Source organism: Amblyraja radiata, chromosome 25, assembly GCF_010909765.2.
Source record: "Amblyraja radiata isolate CabotCenter1 chromosome 25, sAmbRad1.1.pri, whole genome shotgun sequence".
In the NCBI taxonomy this organism is placed as follows: Eukaryota; Metazoa; Chordata; class Chondrichthyes; order Rajiformes; family Rajidae; genus Amblyraja; species Amblyraja radiata.
The window spans coordinates 559,162-582,374 of NC_045980.1; the positions used below are offsets into that span (position 1 = coordinate 559,162).

Genomic DNA, 23,213 nt, shown 5'->3' on the forward strand with positions numbered 1-23,213 from the left:
CTCCCACTCCCCACCCACCTCCCCTCCCACCCCTCCCCTCCCAGCCCTCTCCCTCTCGCACCCCCACCCCTTCACGTACTCTCCCAACTCTCTTCCTCTCCCATCGCTCCCCTCTACCAACCGTACCCCTCCCACCCCTCCATTCCCTCCTCCTCTCCCACCCCTCTCCCTCCCTCCCCCACCCTCCCCTCCCCTCTACCCCTCTCCCACTCCACTCCCACCCCCTCCCCTCCCACCCCCTCAACAACTCTCCCACCCATCCCCCCCACAACGCACTGCCCTCTCCTCTACCCCCTCTTCCTCATCCACCACCGCTTCAACCTTCACCCCATCCCACCATTTCCCCACCCCACCCCCTCCTCCGCACCCCTCCTCTCCCGCACCCCACCCCTCCTCCCCACACCTGCTACCCCCCATCGCCCCACCCCCTTCCCCCCAACAAACCTCTTCCCCACCACTCCCCATCCTACCACTCCCCCACTCCCTCGTCACGCCACCCCTCCCCCTCCATCTCCATCCATCCCTGCCCCCATCCCCTCCTCCCATCCCACTCCCCATAACCCACCCATACCCCATCCATCTCTCCTACCCACCCCCATCCCCATTACCCTTTCTTCCACCCCACCCCACCATTCTACCCCCCCCCCCCCCATGCCCATTTCCCTCGCTCACCTCATCCAATAAGTTGTTCCTGAGTTTTGTGGGTCATGTTTTCAAGATTTAGCATCATCTGCCTGACATGATACTGGGCTGCAGGGAATGAAACTGCAGAATGGACAATGGACAAATAAAGCAATGATTTTCAACAGCAATTTTATCAGCCTCCATATCACATGCTCAATATTCTTGCTCTTGAGGGAGTGCAGCGTAGGTTCACCAGGTTAATTCCCGGGATGGCGGGACTGACATGAGATGAAAGAATGGATCGACTGGGCTTATCCTCACTGGAATTTAGAAGGACGAGAGAGCATCCTAGAGAAACAAACACAATTATTAAGGGATTGGACAGGCTAGATGCAGGAAAAATGTTCCTGATGTTGGGGGGATCCAGAATCAGGGGATCAGTTTAAGAATAAGGAGTAGGCCATTTGGGACTGAAATGAGGAAAAACCTTTTCACCCAGAGAGTTGTGAATCTGTGGAATTCTCTGCCACAGAAGGCAGTGGAGGCCATTTCACTTGATGTTCTCAAGAGAGAGTTAGATATAGCTCCTAGGGCTAATGGAATCAAGGGATATGGGGAGAAAAGGGGTACTGATTTTAGGTGATCAGCCATGAATATATTAAATGGAATTGCAGGCTCGAAGGGTCAAATGGCCTGCTCCTGCAACTATTTTCTATGTATGAACTCAAGCTTTTTAGGCACAAAATATATTCAGGTCCTTCGGCCCACTCGAGTCTACTTAGCCATGGTTGAATGGCAGAGTAGATTCAATGGGCCGAATGGCCTAATTCTACTTTTCAACGTGGCTGGAGGGGGTAGGGGGTGAGGATGGTCGAGGGGGGCGAGTGATGGGGAGTTGGGGTGGACAAACCAGGCGGGTCGGGCAGCATCTGTGCATCAGGAGGTGTCTAGACCCCCACCAATGACGGTTTTGCCGCCCCACAGACGCTGCCCGACCCGCCGTTCCTGCAGCCCGGGTCGTGAGGGGAGCAGCGGGGTCTGTCTACAATTTTAGACCCAGCGTTTGGACAGGAACTCTCCGTATTGGTGTGTAGGATGGAAGTGCAGATGCTGGTCTTTACCGAATATAGACACAGAGTGCTGGAGTAACTCAGCAGGTCAGGCAGCATCTGTGGAGAACATGGATTGGTGAAGTTTCGGGTCTGAAGAAGAGTCCCGACCTTGGTCCCGACCAGAAAAACGTCACCTACAATGTTATCCAGAGATGCTGCCTGGCCCGCTGAGTTATTCCAGCACTCTGTGTCCATCTACTGTGTCAGACGCAACCGTGGATGCGGGTTTACACGGAGGTTTGGCGTAAAATGCACATTGTGCCGATATACTGTTGGGATCAGCAAGGCCCACATTACAATACAGTATAAACACGAGGACGCTGCAAGTGCCGCCCTGACCCCACTCATTGGCTGAGTAACAATGCGGGATTTACATAGAAACATAGAAAATAGGTGCAAGAGTAGGCCATTCGAGCCTGCACCGCCATTCAATATGATCATGGCTGATCATCCAACTCAGTATCCTGTACCTGCCTTCTCTCCATACCCCCTGATCCCTTTAGCCACAAGGGCCACATCTAACTCACTTCTGTGGCAGAGAATTGCAGAGATTCACCCCCCCCCCCCCCCCCCCCCCTCTGTGTGAAAAATGTTTTCCTCATCTCGGTCCTAAAAGATTTCCCCCTTATCCTTAAACTATGACCCCTTGTTCTGGACTTCCCCAACATCGGGAACAATCTTCCTGCATCTAGCCTGTCCAACCCCTTAAGAATTTTGTAAGTTTCTATAAGATCCCCCCTCAATCTTCTAAATTCTAGCGAGTACAAGCCAAGTCTATCCAGTCTTTCTTCATATGAAAGTCCTGACATCCCAGGAATCAGTCCGGTGAACCTTCTCTGTACTCCCTCTATGGCACGAATGTCTTTCCTCAGGTTAGGAGACCAAAACTGTACACAATACGCCAGGTGTGATCTCACCAAGACCCTGTGCAACTGCAGTAGAACCTCCCTGCTCCTATACTCAAATCCTTTTGCTATGAATGCTAGCATACCATTCGCTTTCTTCACTGCCTGCTGCACCTGCATGCCTACTTTCAATGACTGGTGTACCATGACACCCAGGTCTCGTTGAATCTCCCCTTTTCCTATTAACAATTGGTAATTTGTGAATAGATAGAGAGAAAGAGCCCATAGAGATGTAGAAAAAAAGAAAAGACCCGAAAGGACCAGCAAAAAAAAAGAAATAAAAAAAGAAGGGGGAAGCGAAGAAAAAAAATGAAAAGAAAAAACAGAACAGAAAAGAAAAGGGATATACCTATTTCATATCTTTCCACACCCCTCACCCAGTTCTGAAACGGTTAATTACCAGAGTTATGTTGCACCATATTATACTTGTAATAAATCGATGAAAGGAGACCATATCTTTAAGAATTGCTCTGATTTTCCTGCTAGGACGAATCTCATATCTTCAAGATGTAATGTTTCGGACATGTTTGTGATCCACATTTTAAGCGTTGGGGTCAGTGCATTTTTCCAAAATTTGAGTATATGTTGTATTGCCGTTATCAAACCATAGTTAAGGAAAATTTGAAATGAAGTTAGCTCAGACCAGGCTTCCATTGTTCCGAAAATAATCAATTCTGTGTTAGGGTCCAATTTTATTTTAAATAGTTTTGAGAAGATTTCAAAGATTTTGTTCCAAAATTTATGAAGTTTTATACAAGAGACAAAGGAGTGTGCTATGGTTGCTTCTTGAGTTAGACATTTATCACAGGTGGGGGAGACATTGGGAACATTTTTATTCTGTTTGGTTTTCGAGTAATATAGTCTATGTAAGATTTTAAATTGGATTAGGATGTGTCTACCATTAATCGAGCATTTATGTACATATAGCAAATATTTCTCCCATCTGTTTTTAGAAATGTTTATAGATAGTTCTTGTTCCCACTCTCTTTTTATAACATCTGACGAAGGTATCTCTATATTTAAAATAATATTATACAAGTATGATATTAAATGATTTAATTCCGCCTTTCTGTTCATGCCTTCATCTAGTAGATCTGACGTCAGTGTTTGATATTCTTGTGTATGTTTTTTCAAGTAATCTCGAATTTGCAGGGATCTAAAATATTGATTACTTTTCAAATTGTATTTAAGTTGTAATTCTTTGAATGATAAAAGGATTCCCATTTCATACATATCTCCAAACGTTTTAATTCCTATTCTTTCCCAAGGAGTAAACGTTTTTTCAATAATAGATAGTTTAAATGACAGATTATTAGCTAGAGGAGAGAGAAGCTATAGGTTTCTTGATTTGAGAATGAATTTTATTTGTCTCCAAATTTGTATTGTGCTATGGATAATCGGATTTCTCTTGTATATTGTATTATTCAATTTTATTGGGGAGAGAAGGATTGCTCCTATGTTAAAAGGAGAACAATCCTCTCTCTCCATTACTATCCATTCTGCCTGTTGTGTTGAGTTGTCCAACCAGTAAATTACATTTTTGATATTCACTGCCCAATAGTAGTACAAAAAATTAGGGAGTGTAAGTCCACCAAATTCTTAGGGTTTACATAGATGTCGTCTTTGGATTCTATGGGATTTATAGTTCCATATAAAATTTGTGATTTGTGAATCAAGTTTTTTAAATAATTTTTTTCGGTATTGATTGAAAGAAGTACAAAATTTGTAGGAGAAAAATCATTTTTATGGCATTTATTCTGCCTATTAAAGACATCGGAAGTGTTTTCCAAAATTGGGTCAAAGCATGTAATTTGGTAAGTAAAGGCAAATAATTTGCATTAATTTTATAGAATTGTATTTTCTGGTAATTTGAATACCCAGATATTTAAATTTTCCTGTGGCAATTCTAAGGGGGAATTTTAAAAGGTGTGTTGGCTCTTGAGGTTTTATCGTCATTATTTCGCTTTTGTTACAGTTTATTCTATATCCTGAGAAGGAACCGAATTCCTCTATTAAATTTAATAAGTTTGGTATGCTGATTTGCGATTTTGTAATACATAATAGTACATCATCTGTACATAGTGATATTTTATTATTAGATTGTATAGTATTATAACCGTGGATATTCGGATGCTTTCTTATATTTTCTGTTAGGGGCTCTATCACAAGAGCGAATAGCAGGGGTGATAAAGCACAACCCTGTCTATTGCCCCTGGATAGGTGAAATTTGGGAGACTGTATGTTATTAGTTAATATTCTAGCCGTAGGCTTGCCATATAATAATTTTATCCATGAGATAAAATTCTCTCCCATATGAAATTTTTGCAATACTTTAAAGAGGTATTCCCATTCTACTTGGTCGAATGCTTTTTCTGCATCCAGTGAAATAATTGATAAATACTCTTCTTCTATTTTATGTGAATGCATTATGTTGAAAAGACGTCTCAGATTATTGAATGAATGTCTCTTGGGTATAAACCCCGTTTGATTCGGATTTATTAATTTACTAACATATTTGCTTAATCTTCTTGCTAGTTTTCGCTAGTATTTTCTGACCTGTATTTAACAGTGCAATAGCTCTATATGAACCTGGGTCTTCTAAATCTTTATCCTTTTAAGGTATAAGTGTAATGGTTGATTCCGCTAATGTTTCTGGTAATGTTTGTTCTTTGAATGCATATGTGTAAAGTTTGTTTAAATGTGGTGAGATTATCTCATAAAATCTTTTATAGAATTCATTACTGAATCCATCCGGTCCTGGTGTTTTACCATTCTTCAATGAATTTATTGTATCTTCTATTATCTTTAGTTGAAACTTGAGCTCCTAATTCCTCTTGTTCCAGCAAATTAAGTTTTGGGAGGTTGCAGTTATCCAAACAATTTGTGAGTTTAATGCTGTTTGTTAATTTTTTAGATGTATATATGTTTTGATAAAATTGAGCAAACCTTTTATTAATATCTTTAGGTAACGTTATCAATTCCCCTTTAACTGATTTAATTTTTGGAATCCTTTTCCCGTTTTTTTCAGTTGTCGTGTCAAGCGTTTATGTGGTTTATCATCGAATTTGAAGTTTTCCTGTTTTGTGATTTGAAATAGCCTGATAACTCTTGCAGATAAAATTCTGTTCAATTTAAATTTCAGTATTGTTATCTTATTGTGTTAATCTACAGTTGGGTATTTTGCGTTGTCTAAATCCAATTGTCTAATTTGTTCTTCTAATTGCAATTGTTCAGTCTTATTCTTTTTATTTTGAAAAGCTTGATATGAAATTATCGATCCTCCAATATATGCCTTAAACGATTCCCATAGTAAAGAGGTTGATATGCCTGGGGTGTCATTAGTCTCAAAGAAAAATTCTATCTGTTGTTTTAGATATGTTTAAAATTTGACGGTTGAACCTCAAGAACGATTTTTTATTGGGCATTCCTTCTAGTTTTAGAAAAAAAGTTAACGGGGAGTGATCAGAGATGATACTATTATGGTATTTAGGATTAGCTGTGAATGGAATTAATTTTGTGTCCACTAGGAAGTAATCAATGCGTGAGTAGGATTTATGTACCATTGAGTAGAAGGAATATTCCCTTCCAGCTGGGTTTGCAATCCTCCATATGTCTGTTATATTTGTGTTTTTTATGTAAGTGTTCACTGGATTTTGATTTTATGTTTAGCCTCTTTTGTTGTGCTGATTAATCCAGATAATGATCCAGGATGCAGTTGAAGTCTCCCCCAATTATCACATTTTGATAATTAAACTTGGAGATTATATTCAGGATTTTGTTAAAAAATCGAGGGTTATCAAAGTTAGGCGCATAAATATTTACCATAGTGAGTGAAGTAGAGTGTATCTCTCCTGTATCTATAACATACCTCCCCTCTTTGTCTACTATTGTATTCTTTGGTTTAAATGGTATGCCTTTATGAATTATAATTGCCGTGCCTCTAGATTTAGAGATATATGAGGAGTGACATGTTTGACCGATCCAAATTGCCTCCAGCCTTGTCTGAGCTTGAGGTTTCAAATGTGTAAGAAAATTATATCGGCATTAAGTGATTGGGCAAGTATTTTATCCCTTTTGATTGGCTCATTAATACCCCTTATGTTCCAGCTGCAGAACGTGATTCCTCCAATTTTCTTTTGCGTATTGTCTTGCATCATAAATTACTTTGGTACCTTTATGTCATGTGCATCACAAAACCTCAGGCTTCTAGGTGTTGGGTGGACACTTACATCTACTCGATTCTGTTGGCATATCCCTTTTAGAAGTAGCCTTAAAGAAAAAACCAAAAAAGTGTAAAGTGATATAAAATTAAAAATAGTGATATTACAGTATCTTAAAAAAACCAGGATACTGCAACAGTGAAACCACCGATTGGTGGTAGATACAATTTTGTGAACTTCCGTCGATGTTAATTCACATTAAGCTCTGCTCCCTTGAACGAATATTATAGGAAGGAAGAAGGGCCAGTTCGAGACCAGATGGTATATTGAAAAACATCAAACATATGAATCTACTTAAGTCTTCCAATAAACATGTATTTACTATATACTGACAGTTATTATATTAAACTTCACAATCATAACCCAGTGTCTTAAAATAATAACCTACTGGTTGGAAGGGGTTAACCAAAATTACACTCTTGGCTGTTGGCCAATTGGCAGTTGTTTAAATCGCTTCCCTTCCAGAATTTCATTCTTAGGTTATATTAAACATAACGAGAATTTACATTCCCGAATCGGTTACACATGTTTTAGTATATTAGTATGGTATTAACATATATCAATGTATTTAACACGCCGTCGGTGAACTACGCATTTGGAATATTGTGAGCAGTTTTGGCCCCCATATCTGAGGAAGGATGTGCTGGCTCTGGGGAGGGTCCAGAGGAGGTTTACGAGAACGATGACAGGAATGAGTGACAATAGACAATAGGTGCAGCAGTAGGCCGTTCGGCCCTTTGGGCCAGTACAGCCATTCAATGGGATCATGGCTGATCATCCACAATCAGTTCCTGCCTTCTCCCCATATCCCTTGACTCCACTATCTTGAAGAGCTCTATCTATCTCCCTTAAAAGTATTCAGAGAACCAGCGTCCACCCTGCCCTCTGAGGCGGAGAATTCCACAGATTCACAACTCTGGGTGAAAATGATTTTCCTCGTCTCAGTTCTAAATGGCTTACCCCTTATTCTTAAACTGTGGACCCTGGTTCTGGACTCTCCCAACATCGGGAACATGTTTCCTGCCTCTAGCGTGTCCAATCCCATAATCTTATATGTTTCAATAAGATCCCTTCTCAACCTTCTAAATTCCAGAGTATACTAGCCCAGCCCCTCCATTCTATCAATATATGACAGTCCCACCATCCCGGGAATTAACCTGGTGAACATATGATGAGCGTTTGTCAGCACTGGACCTGTACTCGCTGGAGTTTAGAAGGATGAGGGGGGTACCTCATTGAAACTTAGCGAACAGTGAAAGGCCTGGATTGAGAGGATGTGGAGAGGAAGTTTCTACTAGTGGGAGAGTCCAGGACTAGAGGTCACAGCCTCAGAAGTAAAGGACGTTCTTTTATGAAGAAGAAGAAGGAAGAAAATCTTGAGTCAGAGATTCAGATTCAGATTCAAACTTTATTGTCATTGTGCAGTGTACAGTACAGAGACAACGAAATGCAGTTAGCATCTCCCCAGAAGAGCGAACATAGAATATGAGCAATAATTATATTTACGTACATACAGTCGTAGCAGTGCGATTTTTTCTGGGGGGAGTATCTGGGGGGGGGGGGGGGGGGGGGGGGGTGACTGGCAATCACCGAGGTACAGAGTTAAGTAATGTAACAGCCGCAGGGAAGAAGCTGTTCATGGACCTGCTGGTCCGGCAACGGAGAGACCTATAGCGCTACCGGATGGTAGCAGGGTAAACAGTCCATGGTTGGGGTGAGAGCAGTCCTTGATGATGCTGAGCGCCCTTCGCAGACATTGCTTGCTTTGGACAGACTCAATGGAGGGGAGTGAGGAACCGGTGATGCGTTGGGCAATTTTCACCACCCTCTGCAGTGCTTTCCGGTCAGAGACAGAGCAGTTGCCATATAACCATATAACAATTACAGCACGGAAACAGGCCATCTCGGCCCTACAAGTCCGTGCCGAACAACTTTTTTCCCTTAGTTCCACCTGCCTGCACTCATACCATAACCCTCCATTCCCTTCTCATCCATATGCCTATCCAATTTATTTTTAAATGATACCAACGAACCTGCCGCCACCACTTCCACTGGAAGCTCATTCCACACCGCTACCACTCTCTGAGTAAGGAAGTTCCCCCTCATGTTACCCCTAAACTTCTGTCCCTTAATTACTACTTAATTAATACTGTGATACAGTTGGTAAGGATGCTCTCGATGGTGCAGCGGTAGACGTTCACCAGAATCTGAGGAGACAGATGGACGTTCTTTAGTCTCCTCAGGAAGAAGAGACGCTGGTGAGCCTTCTTGACCAGAGTTGAGGTATTGTGGGTCCAAGAGAGGTAATGGGAGATGTTCACCCCCAGAAACCTGAAGCTGGAAACACGTTCCACCTCAGTCCCGTTAATATGGATGGGGGTGTGCGTGCCGCCCCTAGACTTTCTGAAGTCTAAAATTAGCTCCTAGGTCTTCTTGGAGTTAAGGGCCAGGTTGTTGTCAGCGCACCATGCTGCTAGGAGCTGGACCTCCTCCCTATAGGCCGAATCATCATTGTTGCTGATGAGGCCAATCACCGTTGTATCATCTGCATACTTGATGATGGTGTTAGTACCATGTACAGGTGTGCAGTCGTAGGTGAAGAGGGAGTAGAGGAGGGGGCTCAGACTGGGGTCTGTTGGTTAGAAAGTCCAGTATCCAGTTGCAGAGGGAGGGGTTGATGCCCAGGTGGCTGAGTTTGGTGATCAGTTTTGAGGGTATAATGGTGTTGAATGCTGAGTTATAATCGATGAACAGCATTCTTACGTAAGTGTCTCTGTTGTCGAGGTGGGAGAGGGCGGAGTGAAGTGCCGTTGAGATGGCATCCAGAGGGTGGTGAATCTGTGGAATTGTTTGCCACAGAAGGCTGTGGAGGCCAAGTCAGTGGATATTTTTAAGGCAGAGATAGATAGATTCTTGATTAGTACAGGTGTCAGAGGTTATGGGGAGAAGGCAGGAGAATGGGGTTCGGAGGGAGAGATAGATCAGCCGTGATTGAATGGCGGAGTGGACTTGATTGGCCGAAATGCTTAATTGTGCTACTATCACATAGACAATAGGTGCAGGAGTAGGCCATCTGGCCCTTCGAGCCAGCACCGCCACTCTGTGTGATCTTGACTGATCATCCACAATCAGTACCCCGTTCCTGCCTTCTCCCCATATCGCCTGACTCCGCTATCTTTAAGACGTCTATCCAAATCTCTTGAAAGGATCCAGAGAATTGGCATCCACTGCCCTCTGAGGGAGAGAATTCCACAGATTCACAACTCTCTGGGTGAAAACGTTTTTCCGCATGACAATAGCAATAGATAACAGGTGCAGGAGTAGGCCATTCGGTCCCTCGAGGCAGCACCGCCATTCAATGTGATCATACCCAATCAGTACCCCGCTCCTGCCTTCTCCCCATATGAAACAAGTTTATTCATGGATAACCCCTTGAGATGGACAGTCATCTCGTTTTCGAGGGGGTCCAAGTCCATATCGCCTGACTCCGCTATGTTTAAGAGCTTGTGAACTCACTGGAGGTTGCTGAGGGCTGGCATGGGGGCTAGATGGGCCGAATGGCCTAATTCTGCTCCTAAACCTTTTGGCCATATGCCACCGGCTTAATTGGGTCCTTATCACTTGCGAACTCACTGCAGGGGTGGCATGGAGTTAGATGTTGAGATCTTTGGGGGGCTACTGAGGGCTATCAGGGGGCTAGATGGGCCGAATGTCAGGACCAGTGGGTGCCCAGCGGGGCGCAGATGCGGAGCGGCTGTGAGTTGGTGCCCCCGTCGTTGAGGCAGGGGGAGAAGTAGGGGTAGAGGGTCTCGGAGAAAGTGTGGGTGAAGGTGTACAGGTGAGCCATGTTGTCGGCATCGTAGAAGGACACCTGGCCGCCCTCGTGGTCTAGGTAGATGCCGACGGTGCGGGGCGGCCGGCGGGGCCAGAGGCGGCAGCGGGGCCGCTCGAGGGCCCAGTATTCGCGGCCCTTCCTCAGCCACAGCAGCCAGAAGCCGGCGGCCGGGACAGGCGAGTGGTGGCGGCCCTTGCGGTCGGCCGATTCTCCCACTACCCCGACCTCCCACTTGCTCTTGCCCCCCACCTCCACCTCCCAGTAGCGGCGACCCCCGCCCACCCCCGCCGCCCCCAGCACGCAGACGTACGGCTCGAAGCGCAGCGGCCCGGGAGTCGCCCCGTGCCGGACAATGTCACAGTGGCTGACCGACCGCAGGTCCGGGCTCAGCCTCAAGCGCCGGTGGGCAGTGGCTGGATCTAGAGTCAGGGGGGTCGGGGCTGTGTGGGGGGAGGGAGGGGGGAGAGGTGAGGGGGGGGGGGGGGTAAAGAGGAGGGGGATAGAGGAGGGGAAGAGACATGGTGTAGATTAGTGTGTGGATACGATATATCTGATACCACACATATTATGCTTGTTGCACATTCCTTATGTCACATTCTGCTGATCCGCACACGGGCTTATTGGTGATCTCTCCCCCCCCCCCCCCCCCCCCCCCCCCCCCCCCCGCACACGACCAGAGAGAGAGAGAGAGAGAGTTGGAAGAGGGAGGGAGGGGGGGAGAGAGCGGGAGAAGGAAAGAGAGAGGATGGGGAGGAGAGGGGGGAGAGAGAGGGAGGGAGAGAAAGGGAGGGAGAGAGAAGGAGGGAGAGAGAGAGAGAGGAGGGTAGAGAGAGGGAAGGGGAGAGAGTGGGTGGTGTGGGGAAGAGAGGGGGAGAGAGAGCAGGAGAGGGAGAGAGAGGGGGTGAGGGAGCGAGGGGGGGAGGGAGCGAGAGGGAGGGGGAAAGAGGTGGGTTAAAGAGACAGGGGAGAGAGAGAGTGAAAGGGAGGGGGAGAGAGAGGGATGAGGCAGAGAGAGGGGTGGGGCAGAGAGAGGTGGGGAGAGGTTGATTAGGGAGTGGGTGAAGAAAAAGGGAGAGAGAGAGAGAGGGGAGGAGGGAGAGAGGGGGTGAGAGGGGGGGAGAGGAGGTGCACCTTACCTGGCCACAGGTGTGCCAGCATTGCCTTCCATGCAGCGTACTGCAGAGGGCCACTGAACTGCCCCAGGGTCAGCTGCAGCGGCAGCACCGTGTGAGCTCCCGCTCCGGGCGGCCTGCGGGGACAAGAATGTTCCAGAATGAGAGAGCCCGCAGCCAGTCACGTACAACATTTCCCCTCACCTGTCCTCACCTTCTCTGCCGCGACGCTTCCACCTGTAAGACACAGAGAGGGGGGGCAGGGTTAGACCTGGAGGGCAGGGTCCCCATTCACCCCACCCCCACTGCTGTGGGACCCCTCCCCCCCCCCTCTCGAACCCAGGACCCCAGACCATGTCAATACTGAGGAACATGTCCAATGGATGCTTACACCTCTATGGCATGTTGGCCTTCATAACAAGAGTTGACTACAGGAGCAAAGAGGTCCTTCTGCAGTTGTACAGGGCCCTGGTGAGACCACACCTGGAATATTGTGTGCAGTTTTGGTCTCCAAATTTGAGCAAGGACATTCTTGCTATTGAGGGAGTGCAGCGTTGGTTTACAAGGTTAATTCCCGGGATGGCGGGACTGTCCTATGTTAATAGAATGGAGAGGCTGAGCTTGTATACTCAGGAATTTAGAAGGATGAGAGGGTATCTTGTTGAAACATATAAGATTATTAAGGGTTTGGACACGCTAGAGGCAGGAAACACGTTCCCGATGTAGGGGGAGTCCAGAACCAGGGGCCACAGTTTAAGAATAAAGGGAAGGCCATTTAGAACACAGATGAGCAAACACGTTTTCACCCAGAGAGTTGTGAATCTGTGGAATTCTCTGACTCAGCGCGGTGGAGACCGGTTCCATGGATGCTTTCAAGAGAGAGTTAATAGAGCTCTTAAAGATAGCGGAGTCACGGGATATGGGGAGAAGGCAGGAACGGGGTAGTCATTGTGGATGATCAGCCGAGATCACAGTGAATGGCGGTGCTGGTTCGAAGGGTCGAATGGCCTCATCCTGCACCTATTGTCTATTGTCTACACCCTCCTCGCCACCCCGTCATCACCAAAGCCCCACCTCGCACCCTTCACCCCCACCCTCCCTCCCTCCCCCTTACTTTCTCTCCTCACATAATCCCCTCCCTTTCCTCATTCCCGACAATCTCCCCTCAGCCTCCCTCTCGCACACACACACACCCGCACACAGCCGCACACATACACACACACTGACACCCACGCACACACACACACACCCGCACACACACACACACTGACACCCACGCACACACTGACACCCACGCACACACACCTGCACACTCACACCCACACAATGACACCCACACACTCACACTCACACCCACACACACTCACACACACACACACTCACACCCACACACCCACTCACACCACACACACACACACACCCACACACTGACACATACACACACCCACCCACCTCACACCACACACACACCCACAAACCCACACACACCACACACACACACACTCACACACCCACACACACACACCCACACACCCCACACACACACACTCACACCCACACACCCACACACACACACACACACCCACACACACCCACACACCACACACCACACCCACACACCACACACACACACACACACACAACCCACACACACACACACATATACACTCACACCCACATACTCACACACCCACACACCACACACTCACACCCACACACACACACAATATATTTTCACACACACACACACACACGTTCACACTCACATGTGTGGGCGTATGCACACACACAATGTTCACATACACACACACCAACATATGGGATGGAGGAGAGGAGGATGCGGGGGTGGGGGGATGGGGAGGGAGAGGGGGGGATGGGGAGGGAGAGGGGGGGATGGGGAAGGAGGGGGGGGAGGAAGGGGGGGGATGGGGAGGGAGGGGGATGGGGAGGGAGAGAGGGGGGTGGGGGGGATTGGTTCAGGTCTAATCCTTCACCTGCCCCTTCAACTCTGCCAGTTGGCGCTCGATGGATTGCAAGTCGTTGTCGAGCGCCTGCAGGTTCCGCTGCATCGCCCCGAGGATGGTCCGCCTCTGCTCTCTCAACTCCCCGAGTAAACGCTGCTCCCTCTCGGTGAGAAACTGGTGCATGGCAGCAAACTCGCCGGTGATGAGCGTGTGCAGGCTGCCGCACTGCTCCTGCACAGACACATGCATTGGTGCTTGTTAGAGGCATTTGCTGCCTGTTACATCCTTTGAATGAATGAATGAATGAAGGAATATTGGCCAAGTATGATCACATACAAGGAATTTGCATTGCTGCTCCGCTCAAAAGTAACAACACGACAAACATAGAAACATAGAAATTAGGTGCAGGAGTAGGCCATTCGGCCCTTCGAGCCTGCACCGCCATTCAATATGATCATGGCTGATCATCCAACTCAGTATCCCGTACCTGCCTTCTCTCCATACCCTCTGATCCCCTTAGCCACAAGGGCCACATCTAACTCCCTCTTAAATATAGCCAATGAACTGGCCTCGACTACCCTCTGTGTGAAAAAAGTTCTTCTCATCTCGGTTTTAAAGGATTTCCCCCTTATCCTTAAGCTGTGACCCCTTGTCCTGGACTTCCCCAACATCGGGAGCAATCTTCCTGCATCTAGCCTGTCCAACCCCTTAAGAATTTTATACGTTTCTATAAGATCCCCTCTCAATCGCTTAAATTCTAGAGAATATAAACCAAGTCTATCCAGTGTTTCTTCATAAGACAGTCCTGACATCCCAGGAATCAGTCTGGTGAACCTTCTCTGCACTCCCTCTAGGGCAATAATGTCCTTCCTCAGATTTGGAGACCAAAACTGTACGCAATACTCCAGGTGTGGTCTCACCAAGACCCTGTACAACTGCAGTAGAACCTCCCTGCTCCTATACTCAAATCCTTTTGCTATGAAAGCTAACATACCATTCGCTTTCTTCACTGCCTGCTGCACCTACATGCCTACTTTCAATGACTGGTGTACCATGACACCCAGGTCTCGCTGCATCTCCCCTTTTCCTAGTCGGCCACCATTTAGATAATAGTCTGCTTTCCTGTTTTTGCCACCAAAATGGATAACCTCACATTTATCCACATTATACTGCATCTGCCAAACATTTGCCCACTCACCCAGCCTATCCAAATCACCTTGCAGTCTCCTAGCATCATCCTCACAGCTAACACTGCCCCCCAGCTCAGTGTCATCCGCAAACTTGGAGATTTTGCCTTCAATTCCCTCACCCAGGTCATTAATATATATTGTAAATAGCTGGGGTCCCAGCACTGAGCCTTGCGGTACCCCACTAGTCACTGCCTGCCATTGTGAAAAGGACCCGTTTACTCCTACTCTTTGCTTCCTGTTTGCCAGCCAGTTCTCTATCCACATCAATACTGAACCCCCAATGCCGTGTGCTTTAAGTCTGTATACTAATCTCTTATGTGGGACCTTGTCGAAAGCCTTCTGGAAGTCCAGATACACCACATCCACTGGTTCTCCCCTATCCACGCTACTGGTTACATCCTCGAAAAATTCTATAAGATTCGTCAGACATGATTTACCTTTTGTAAATCTATGCTGACTTTGTCCAATGATTTCACCACTTTCCAAATGTGCTGCTATCCCATCTTTAATAACTGACTCTAGTAGTTTCCCCACTACCGATGTTAGACTAACTGGTCTGTAATTCCCCGTTTTCTCTCTCCCTCCCTTCTTAAAAAGTGGGGTTACGTTTGCTACCCGCCAATCCTCAGGAACTAGTCCAGAATCTAAAGAGTTTTGAAAGATTATTACTAATGCATCCACTATTTCTGGAGCTACTTCCTTAAGTACTCTGGGATGCAGCCTATCTGGCCCTGGGGATTTATCGGCCTTTAATCCATTCAATTTACCCAACACCACTTCCCGAGTAACCTGGATTTCACTCAATTCCTCCAACTCCTTTGACCCGCGGTCCCCTGCTATTTCCGGCAGATTATTTATGTCTTCCTTAGTGAAGACGGAACCAAAGTAGTTATTCAATTGGTCCACCATATCCTTGTTCCCCATGATCAACTCACCTGTTTCTGACTGCAAGGGACCTACATTTGTTTTAACTAATCTCTTTCTTTTCACATATCTATAAAAACTTTTGCAGTCAGTTTTTATGTTCCCTGCCAGTTTTCTTTCATAATCTATTTTTCCTTTCCTAATTAAGCCCTTTGTCCTCCTCTGCTGGTCTCTGAATTTCTCCCAGTCCTCCGGTATGCTGCTTTTTCTGGCTAATTTGTACGCATCATCCTTCGTTTTGATACTATCCCTGATTTCCCTTGTTATCCACGGATGTACTACCTTCCCTGATTTATTATTTTGCCAAACTGGGATGAACAATTTTTGTAGTTCATCCATGCAGTCTTTAAATGTCTTCCATTGCATATCCACCGTCAACCCTTTTAGAATTAATTGCCAGTCAATCTTAGCCAATTCACGTCTCATACCCTCAAAGTTACCTTTCTTTAAGTTCAGAACCATTGTTTCTGAATTAACAATGTCACTCTCCATCCTAATGAAGAACTAAACCATATTATGGTCACTCTTGCCCAAGGGGGCACGTACAACAAGACTGCTAACTAACCCTTCCTCATTACTCAATACCCAGTCTAAAATAGCCTGCTCTCTCGTTGCTTCCTCAGCACCCCTGCCAATTTGATTCACCCAATCTATATGTAGATTGAAGTCTCCCATTATAACGGTTTTGCCTTTGTCGCACGCATTTCTAATTTCCTGTTTGATACCATCTCCAACTTCACTACTACTGTTAGGTGGCCTGTACACAACAGCCACCAGCGTTTTCTGCCCCTTAGTGTTTCGCAGCTCTACCCATACCGATTCCACATCCTCCAAACTAATGTCCTTCCTTTCCATTGCGTTAATTCCTCTCTAATCAGCAACGCTACCCCACCTCGTTTTCCTTTCTCTCTATCCCTCCTGAATATTGAATATCCCTGGATGTTCAGCTCCCAGCCTTGGTCACCCTGGAGCCATGTCTCCGTGATCCCAACTATATCATAGTCATTAATAGCAATCTGCACATTCAACTCATCCACCTTATTACGAATGCTCCTTGCATTGAGACACAAAGCCTTCAGGCTTGTTTTTACAACACTCTTACCCCTTATACAATTATGTTGAAAAGTGGCCCTTTTTGATTTTTGCCCTGGTTTTGTCTGCCTGCCACTTTTACTTTTCACCTTGCTACCTATTGCTTCTACCCTCATTTTACACCCCTCTGTCTCTACGCTCACACATTTGAGAAGCCCTTTCCCTTTAACTCCATCCTCCACTTTCCCATTCGACACCCCACCCCCCTTATTCAGTTTAAAACCACCCGTGTAGCAGTGGCAAACCTGCCTGCCAGAATGCTGGTCCCACACCTGTTAAGATGAAATTCGTCCCTTTTGTACAGTTCCCCCTTACCCCAAAACAGATCCCAGTGATCTAAGAATCTAAATCCCTGCCCCGTGCACCAGTTCCTCAGCCACACGTTCAGGTCCCGTATCTCCCTGTTCCTGCTCTCGCCAGCACGAGGAACTGGAAGCAAACCAGAGATAACAACCCTGGAGGTCCTGCTTTTCAGCATTTTTCCGAGCTCTCTAAAGTCACGCTGCAGAATATTCATCCCCTTCTTTCCGACATCGTTTGTGCCGACATGCACTACCACTTCCGGATGTTCACCTTCGCCCTTGAGGATTTTCTGCACTCTGTCCGTGACATCCTGGATCCTGGCACCAGGAAGGCAGCACACCATCCTCGCATCCCGTCTGTTGCTGCAGAAACCCCTGTCCGCACCTCTCACAATGGAGTCTCCCACTACAATGGCGTTGCCTGCCTTAGGCCTTTTTGGTTTTGGCTCAACAGCCCTATTCGCATCACAAGCCAGTCCGCCACCCACTGTAAACAACTCTTCTGTCCCGACAGCTTCTAAGTGGGTGAACCTGTTCACAAGAGGTACAACACCCGGGGACGTTGGCATTCCATGCTTCCCTCCCTTTCTCACTGTCTCCCACCTTCTCTCTTCCAGTACCTTAGGTGTAACAATCGTACTGTAGGACTTGTCGAGGAACGACTCAGTTTCTCGGACGAACCGGAGGTCATCCACTTGCCTCTCAAGTTCCCCAACACGGCCCTTCAGGAGCTCTACCTGGATGCACTTCTCGCATTTGTAGCAGCCAGAGGCACCAGCAGTGTCCTTGACCTCCCACATACTGCAAGCATCGCACTGAATCAGCTTGCCTGACATCTCCTTCTTTCGTCTCTACCTCTCAAGCGTATTGCGTGGTCTCCTCGCCGAAGACTCTCGAGCCAAAGACTCACACTTCCCTCACAAGGCCGCTCACTCACTGCCGCTCGCTAAGAGCCGTCTTGCTTAAATTGACTGATAAATTGCCTGATTTACCAATTTACAAACCAAATTCCTCAGCTTTCAACTGTTTTCCCGGCACTGACTCACTTCTCTCCAACTTGGGCTAGAGCCAATCAGTCGTATCTCTTGCTAAACTCCTGCTGCTGTTGCTCCCAAATCTATAGCAGTTCTGAGTCCCAAACAGTAAACAATTAAGAATAAAACATAAATATTAAAACATTAAGAATAAAACATTACAGTTTAAAAATGTCAATGAAATAAAATACCAGAGTAAAAGGAGGCGACAGACTTTTGGTTATTGAGTAGAGCTACTGCTCGTGGAAAAAGCTGTTACACGCAGTCCACAACTCGCATAACAGGCGACTCACCTGGACCCACCCTCACCTGGACTACACTCACCTGCACCAGCCCTCACATGCATCAGCCCTCACCTACCCCACAGGACCCTTGTGGGCTCCACCTTTCCTTGATCATCGTTGCTTTTTGCATGTCTTTCATTCATTGTTCTTTACCCCTCTACATCACCGTCTATATCTCTCATTTCTCTTTTCCCCTGACTCTCAGCCTGAAGAAGGGTCTCGACCCGAAACGTCACCTATCCATGTTCTCCACAGGTGCTGCCTGAGCCGCTGAGTTAGAAACATAGACAATAGGTGCAGGAGTAGGCCATTCGAGCCTGCACCGCCATTCGATATGATCATGGCTGATCATCCAACTCAGTATCCCATCCCTGCCTTCTCTCCATACCCCCTGATCCCTTTAGCCACAAGGGCCACATCTAACTCCCTCTTAAATATAGCCAATTAACTGGCCTCTACTACCTTCTGTGGCAGAGAATTAAGCAGATTCACCGCTCTCTGTGTAAAAAATGAATTTCTCATCACGGTCCTAAAAGACTTCCCTCTTATCCTTAAACTGTGACCCCTAGTTCTGGACTTCCCCAACATCGGGAATAATCTTCCTGCATCTAGCATGTCCAACCCCTTAAGAATTTTATAAGTTTCTATAAGATCCCCCCTCAATCTTTTAAATTCTAGCGTGTACAAGCCGAGTCTATCCAGTCTTTCTTCATATGAAAGTCCTGCCATCCCAGGAATCAAAACTGTACGCAATACTCCAGGTGTGGTCTCACCAAGATCCTGTACAACTGCAGTAGAACCTCCCTACACTTATACTCAAATCATCTTGCTATGAATGCTAACATACCATTTGCTTTCTTCACTGCCTGCTGCACCTGCATGCCTACTTTCAATGACTGGTGTACCATGACACCCAGGTCTCGTTGCATCTCCCCTTTTCCTAATCGGCCACCATTCAGATAATAGTCTACTTTCCTGTTTTTGCCACCAAAGTGGATAACCTCACAGTTATCCACATTATACTGCATCTGATATGCATTTGCCCACTCACCCAACCTACCCAAGTCACCTTGCACTAGCATCCTCCCCACAGCTAACACTGCCCCCCAGCTTCGTGTCATCCGCAAACCTGGAGATGTTGCATTCAATTCCCTCATCCAGATCATTAATATATATTGTAAATAGCTGGGGTCCCAGCACTGAGCCTTGCGGTACCCCACTAGTCACTTAGAACTTACTTTAATCTTGGATATGTTCTCCTTTTGCTGTAGTTTATACTCCAGTGCTGCAGATCTCGCCTTGTTCAGGGAATCTATGGCCGAGCCCACGGCGTCCTGGAAACCAGAGAGGTATACACGGGAAAGGGGGTGTTAAAATATTCCTCCTCCCTCCCCAACCTCCACCCCACACCATTACTGAGTTTGAGTTTAGTTTGAAGAAGGGTCTCGACCCGAAACGTCACCCATTCCTTCTCTCCAGAGACGCTGCCTGGCCCGCTGAGTTACTCCAGTATTTTGTGTCTATGAATCGATGTAAACCCGCATCTGCAGTTCCTTCTTACACGTCTAGTTTCCTGTCACGTGTACCGAGGTACAGCGAAAAGCCTTTTCGCTCGAAGGGCCGAATAGCTCGAAGGGCAGAACGGCCTCCTCCTGCACCTGTTGTCTGTTGTCTAATTGCCTAATTCTGTTCGAAGAGCTTATGAACTATGAAGTGAACGAAACTACAGTTTTGATCAGAAAAATGCTGGAGTAACTCTGCGGGGCAGGCAGCATATGGCAGCTGAGCCATCCCGGGAATTAACCTCGTGAACCTACGCTGCACTCCCTCAATAGCAAGAATGGCCTTCCTCAAATATGGAGACCAAAACTGCACACAATACTCCAGCTGTGGTCTCACTGGGGCCCTCTGCATATATATTTGTCGCCTCCAGAGACGCTGCTCGTCCCGCTGAGTTACTCCAGCATTTTTGTTTCTATCCCTGGTTTAAACCAGCATCTGCAGTTCCTTGCAAACACAGTTCTGATCTGCGGGTTACCGCGACCGGGAGGGAACTTGCCTCCGCCGGTTGAGTCTGCGGGCTGTGACCGGTCGCAGTCCCGTCCTGTCCGCCGGCTTCCCCCCGTCGCCCGGCGCCTCTCCGGCTCAGCTCCCGAGCTCTGTCCGCTAGGTTCCGCAGGGCCCGGCTGCCCCGCAGGTCTTTGGCCGGCCCGGGACGCCGGCACACCGGGCAGGAACCCGTGCGCTGCCGCTCCCAGCAGCGGGTGACACACGGGCGGCAGAAAGTGTGGCCGCACTGGAGGGTCACTGGGTCGGTGAAGAAATCCAGACACACGGCGCACAGAAGCTCCTCGGCGAAAGTCTCCGACTCCATCGCCGTCCGCGGCACCGGCTAGACTGGTCCAGCCTATCCTCACCTAACCAACCCAACCTGGCCTTACCCAACACAATCTAACCTCACCCAACGCAGTTTAACCTAACCTACCCTAACTGAATCTAAACTAATGTAACCTCTCCTCACCTCCCCCTCTCTTTTCTTCACTCTCCCTCACTCCCCTCCCATTCCCTCCCCTCTTCTCCTCTCTTTCCTCCACTCTTCACTCTTCCTTCCTCTCCCCTCTCTTCCCTCGCCTATCTCCTCCTCTCCTCTCCTCCTCTCTCCTCTCCCCCCTCGCCTCTGTCCTCCTCTCCTCTCCCAGTCTCTATCCTTCTCCTCTCTCCTCTCCCCTCTCTTCCCTTCAGCGCCCGGACCGGTTACCCCCGCCCAGCACTGGGAACGTTCTCCGACCAGACCGGCTACATTCCCGGCCACAACCGCGCCTCCCTCCCGGCGCGGTGCAGGAACCGGGGGGGGGGGGGGGTGGTTACAGAGACGGGGAGAGGGGGTGTAGGTGCCGTAGGGGGGGGGGGGGGGGTTGAGGTGCAGGGGTCCAATAGTCCCCAGCTATATGCAGAGGGCGGGGGGCAAGAAGGGTGCCGATGGAAAGGTTAATTTGTGCTGTGTGTGTGTGTGTGTGTGTGTCTGTGAGTGTGTGTGGCTGTGAGTGTGCGTGTGTGTGTGTGTGTGTGTGTGTGCGTGTGTGTGTGCGTGTGAGTGTGTGTAAGTGTGCGCGTGTGTGTGTGTGTGGTGTGTGTGGGTGTGTGTGGGTGTGTGTGTGTGCGCGCGTGTGTGTGTGTGTGTGTGCGTGTGCGTGTGTGTGAGTGTGTGTGTGTGGGTGTGTGTGCGCGTGTGTGTGTGGTGTGTGGTGTGTGTGTGTGTGTGTGTGTGTGTGTGTGCGCGTGTGTGTGAGTGTGTGTGTGGGTGTGTGTGTGCGTGCCTGTGTGTGTGTATGTGTGTGTGTGTGTGTGTGTGTGCGTGTGTGTGAGTGTGTGTGTGTGTGTGTGTAATTGTGTGTGTGTGGTTTAAGGCTAATCGTCACTGCGCGCCGCGCCCTGAACAGAAGGAGCGAATACTTAATGAACCGTGTTGCCGGTTTAACCGGTTCCAACAGAGAGTTTCCCCGCGATGTTTTCCTGACTCATCTCCAATCTGAAGATAGACACAAAATGCTCGAGTAACTCAGCGGGACAGGCAGCATCGCTGGAGAGAAGGAACGGCTGACGTTTCGGATCGAGACCCTTCTTCAGACTGAGCGTCAGTGGACAGGGATAGGAGATATACAGACGGCGATGTAGAGAGATAGAACCATAGACAATAGGTGCACGAGTAGGCCATTCGACCTTTTCGGTCCAGCACCGCCATTCAATGTGATCATGGCTGATCATCCATAATCAGTACCCCGTTCCTGCCCTCCCCATTCCACAGACCCACAACTATCTGTGAGAAAAAGGTGTCATTATCTGAATGGTGTCCAGCTGGGAAAAGGGGGAATCCAACGGGATTGGGGTGTCCTTGTTCATCAGTCACTGAAAGTAAGCATGCAGGTTCAGCAGGCAGTGAAGAAAGCGAATGGCATGTTGGCCTTCATAACAATAGGAATTGCGTACAGGAGCAAAGAGGTCCTTCTGCAGTTGTACAGGGCCCTAGTGAGACCACACCTGGAGCATTGTGTGCAGTTTTGGTCAAAAATCATTTGGTCTTGGTCTCCAAATTTGAGGAAGGACATTCTTGCTATTGAGGGAATGCAGTGTAGGTTCGCCAGGTTAATTCCAGGGATGGCGGGACTGTCATATGTTGGGAGAATGGAGCGGTTGGGCAGTTACATGGATAGGACAGGTTTGGAGGGATATGGACCAAACGCAAGCAGGTGGGACTGGTATAGCTGGGACATTGTTGGTCGGTGTGGGCGAGTTGGGCCGAAGGGCCTGTTTCCACACTGTATCACTCTGTGACTCTTTGTAGCATGTCCCTGTACCTCAGTAGCAGCAGAGAGTATAGTCACGTCAAGTCAAATCACCCCCTTTATTTCACGTTAGCAAGCACCAGAATGAATCATGGACGCGACCCAGGCAGTGATCACCATTCCACACACATCAGGAACATCAGCGGCTCACTGTTGCTCTCCCTGGCACAGCTGGAATATTCCACATGTCCTTCCGGAGAAACCCGGATTCCCGGAATCTGGCAGTCGCTCCCTGGATTAGATTAACCAGGGGAGTCGGGCGAAGGCGGGTG

At 47.8% G+C, this 23,213-nt stretch overlaps 1 protein-coding gene across 1 annotated transcript; it reads right to left on the reverse strand.

Annotated features, from left to right (window-relative positions):
• Nucleotides 1-10,343: 10,343 nt before the first annotated feature.
• LOC116987220 (nuclear factor 7, brain-like) lies at nucleotides 10,344-21,140 on the reverse strand. The gene is made up of 6 exons (XM_033043082.1): nucleotides 20,658-21,140; nucleotides 19,837-19,932; nucleotides 13,803-14,003; nucleotides 12,023-12,045; nucleotides 11,833-11,945; nucleotides 10,344-11,136 (listed from the first exon to the last, which is right to left on the reverse strand). Exons 1-6 carry the CDS (start codon nucleotides 20,970-20,972, stop codon nucleotides 10,574-10,576), a joined length of 1,311 nt encoding a protein of 436 aa, XP_032898973.1. The 5' UTR covers nucleotides 20,973-21,140; the 3' UTR covers nucleotides 10,344-10,573.
• Between the last annotated feature and the right edge of the window lie 2,073 nt (nucleotides 21,141-23,213).

Bases quoted from the DNA above. Each gene is read 5' to 3' on its own strand.
- LOC116987220 (XM_033043082.1), bottom strand. From the start codon at position 20,972: ATGGAGTCGGAGACTTTCGCCGAGGAGCTTCTGTGCGCCGTGTGTCTG. The intron at 14,004-19,836 runs GTAAGTTCTAAG...GTGTCTGTGCAG, and splicing joins AGAACATATCCAAGATTAAA to GAGCAGTGCGGCAGCCTGCA. The intron at 11,946-12,022 runs GTGAGGACAGGT...TTGTCCCCGCAG, and splicing joins GAAGCGTCGCGGCAGAGAAG to GCCGCCCGGAGCGGGAGCTC.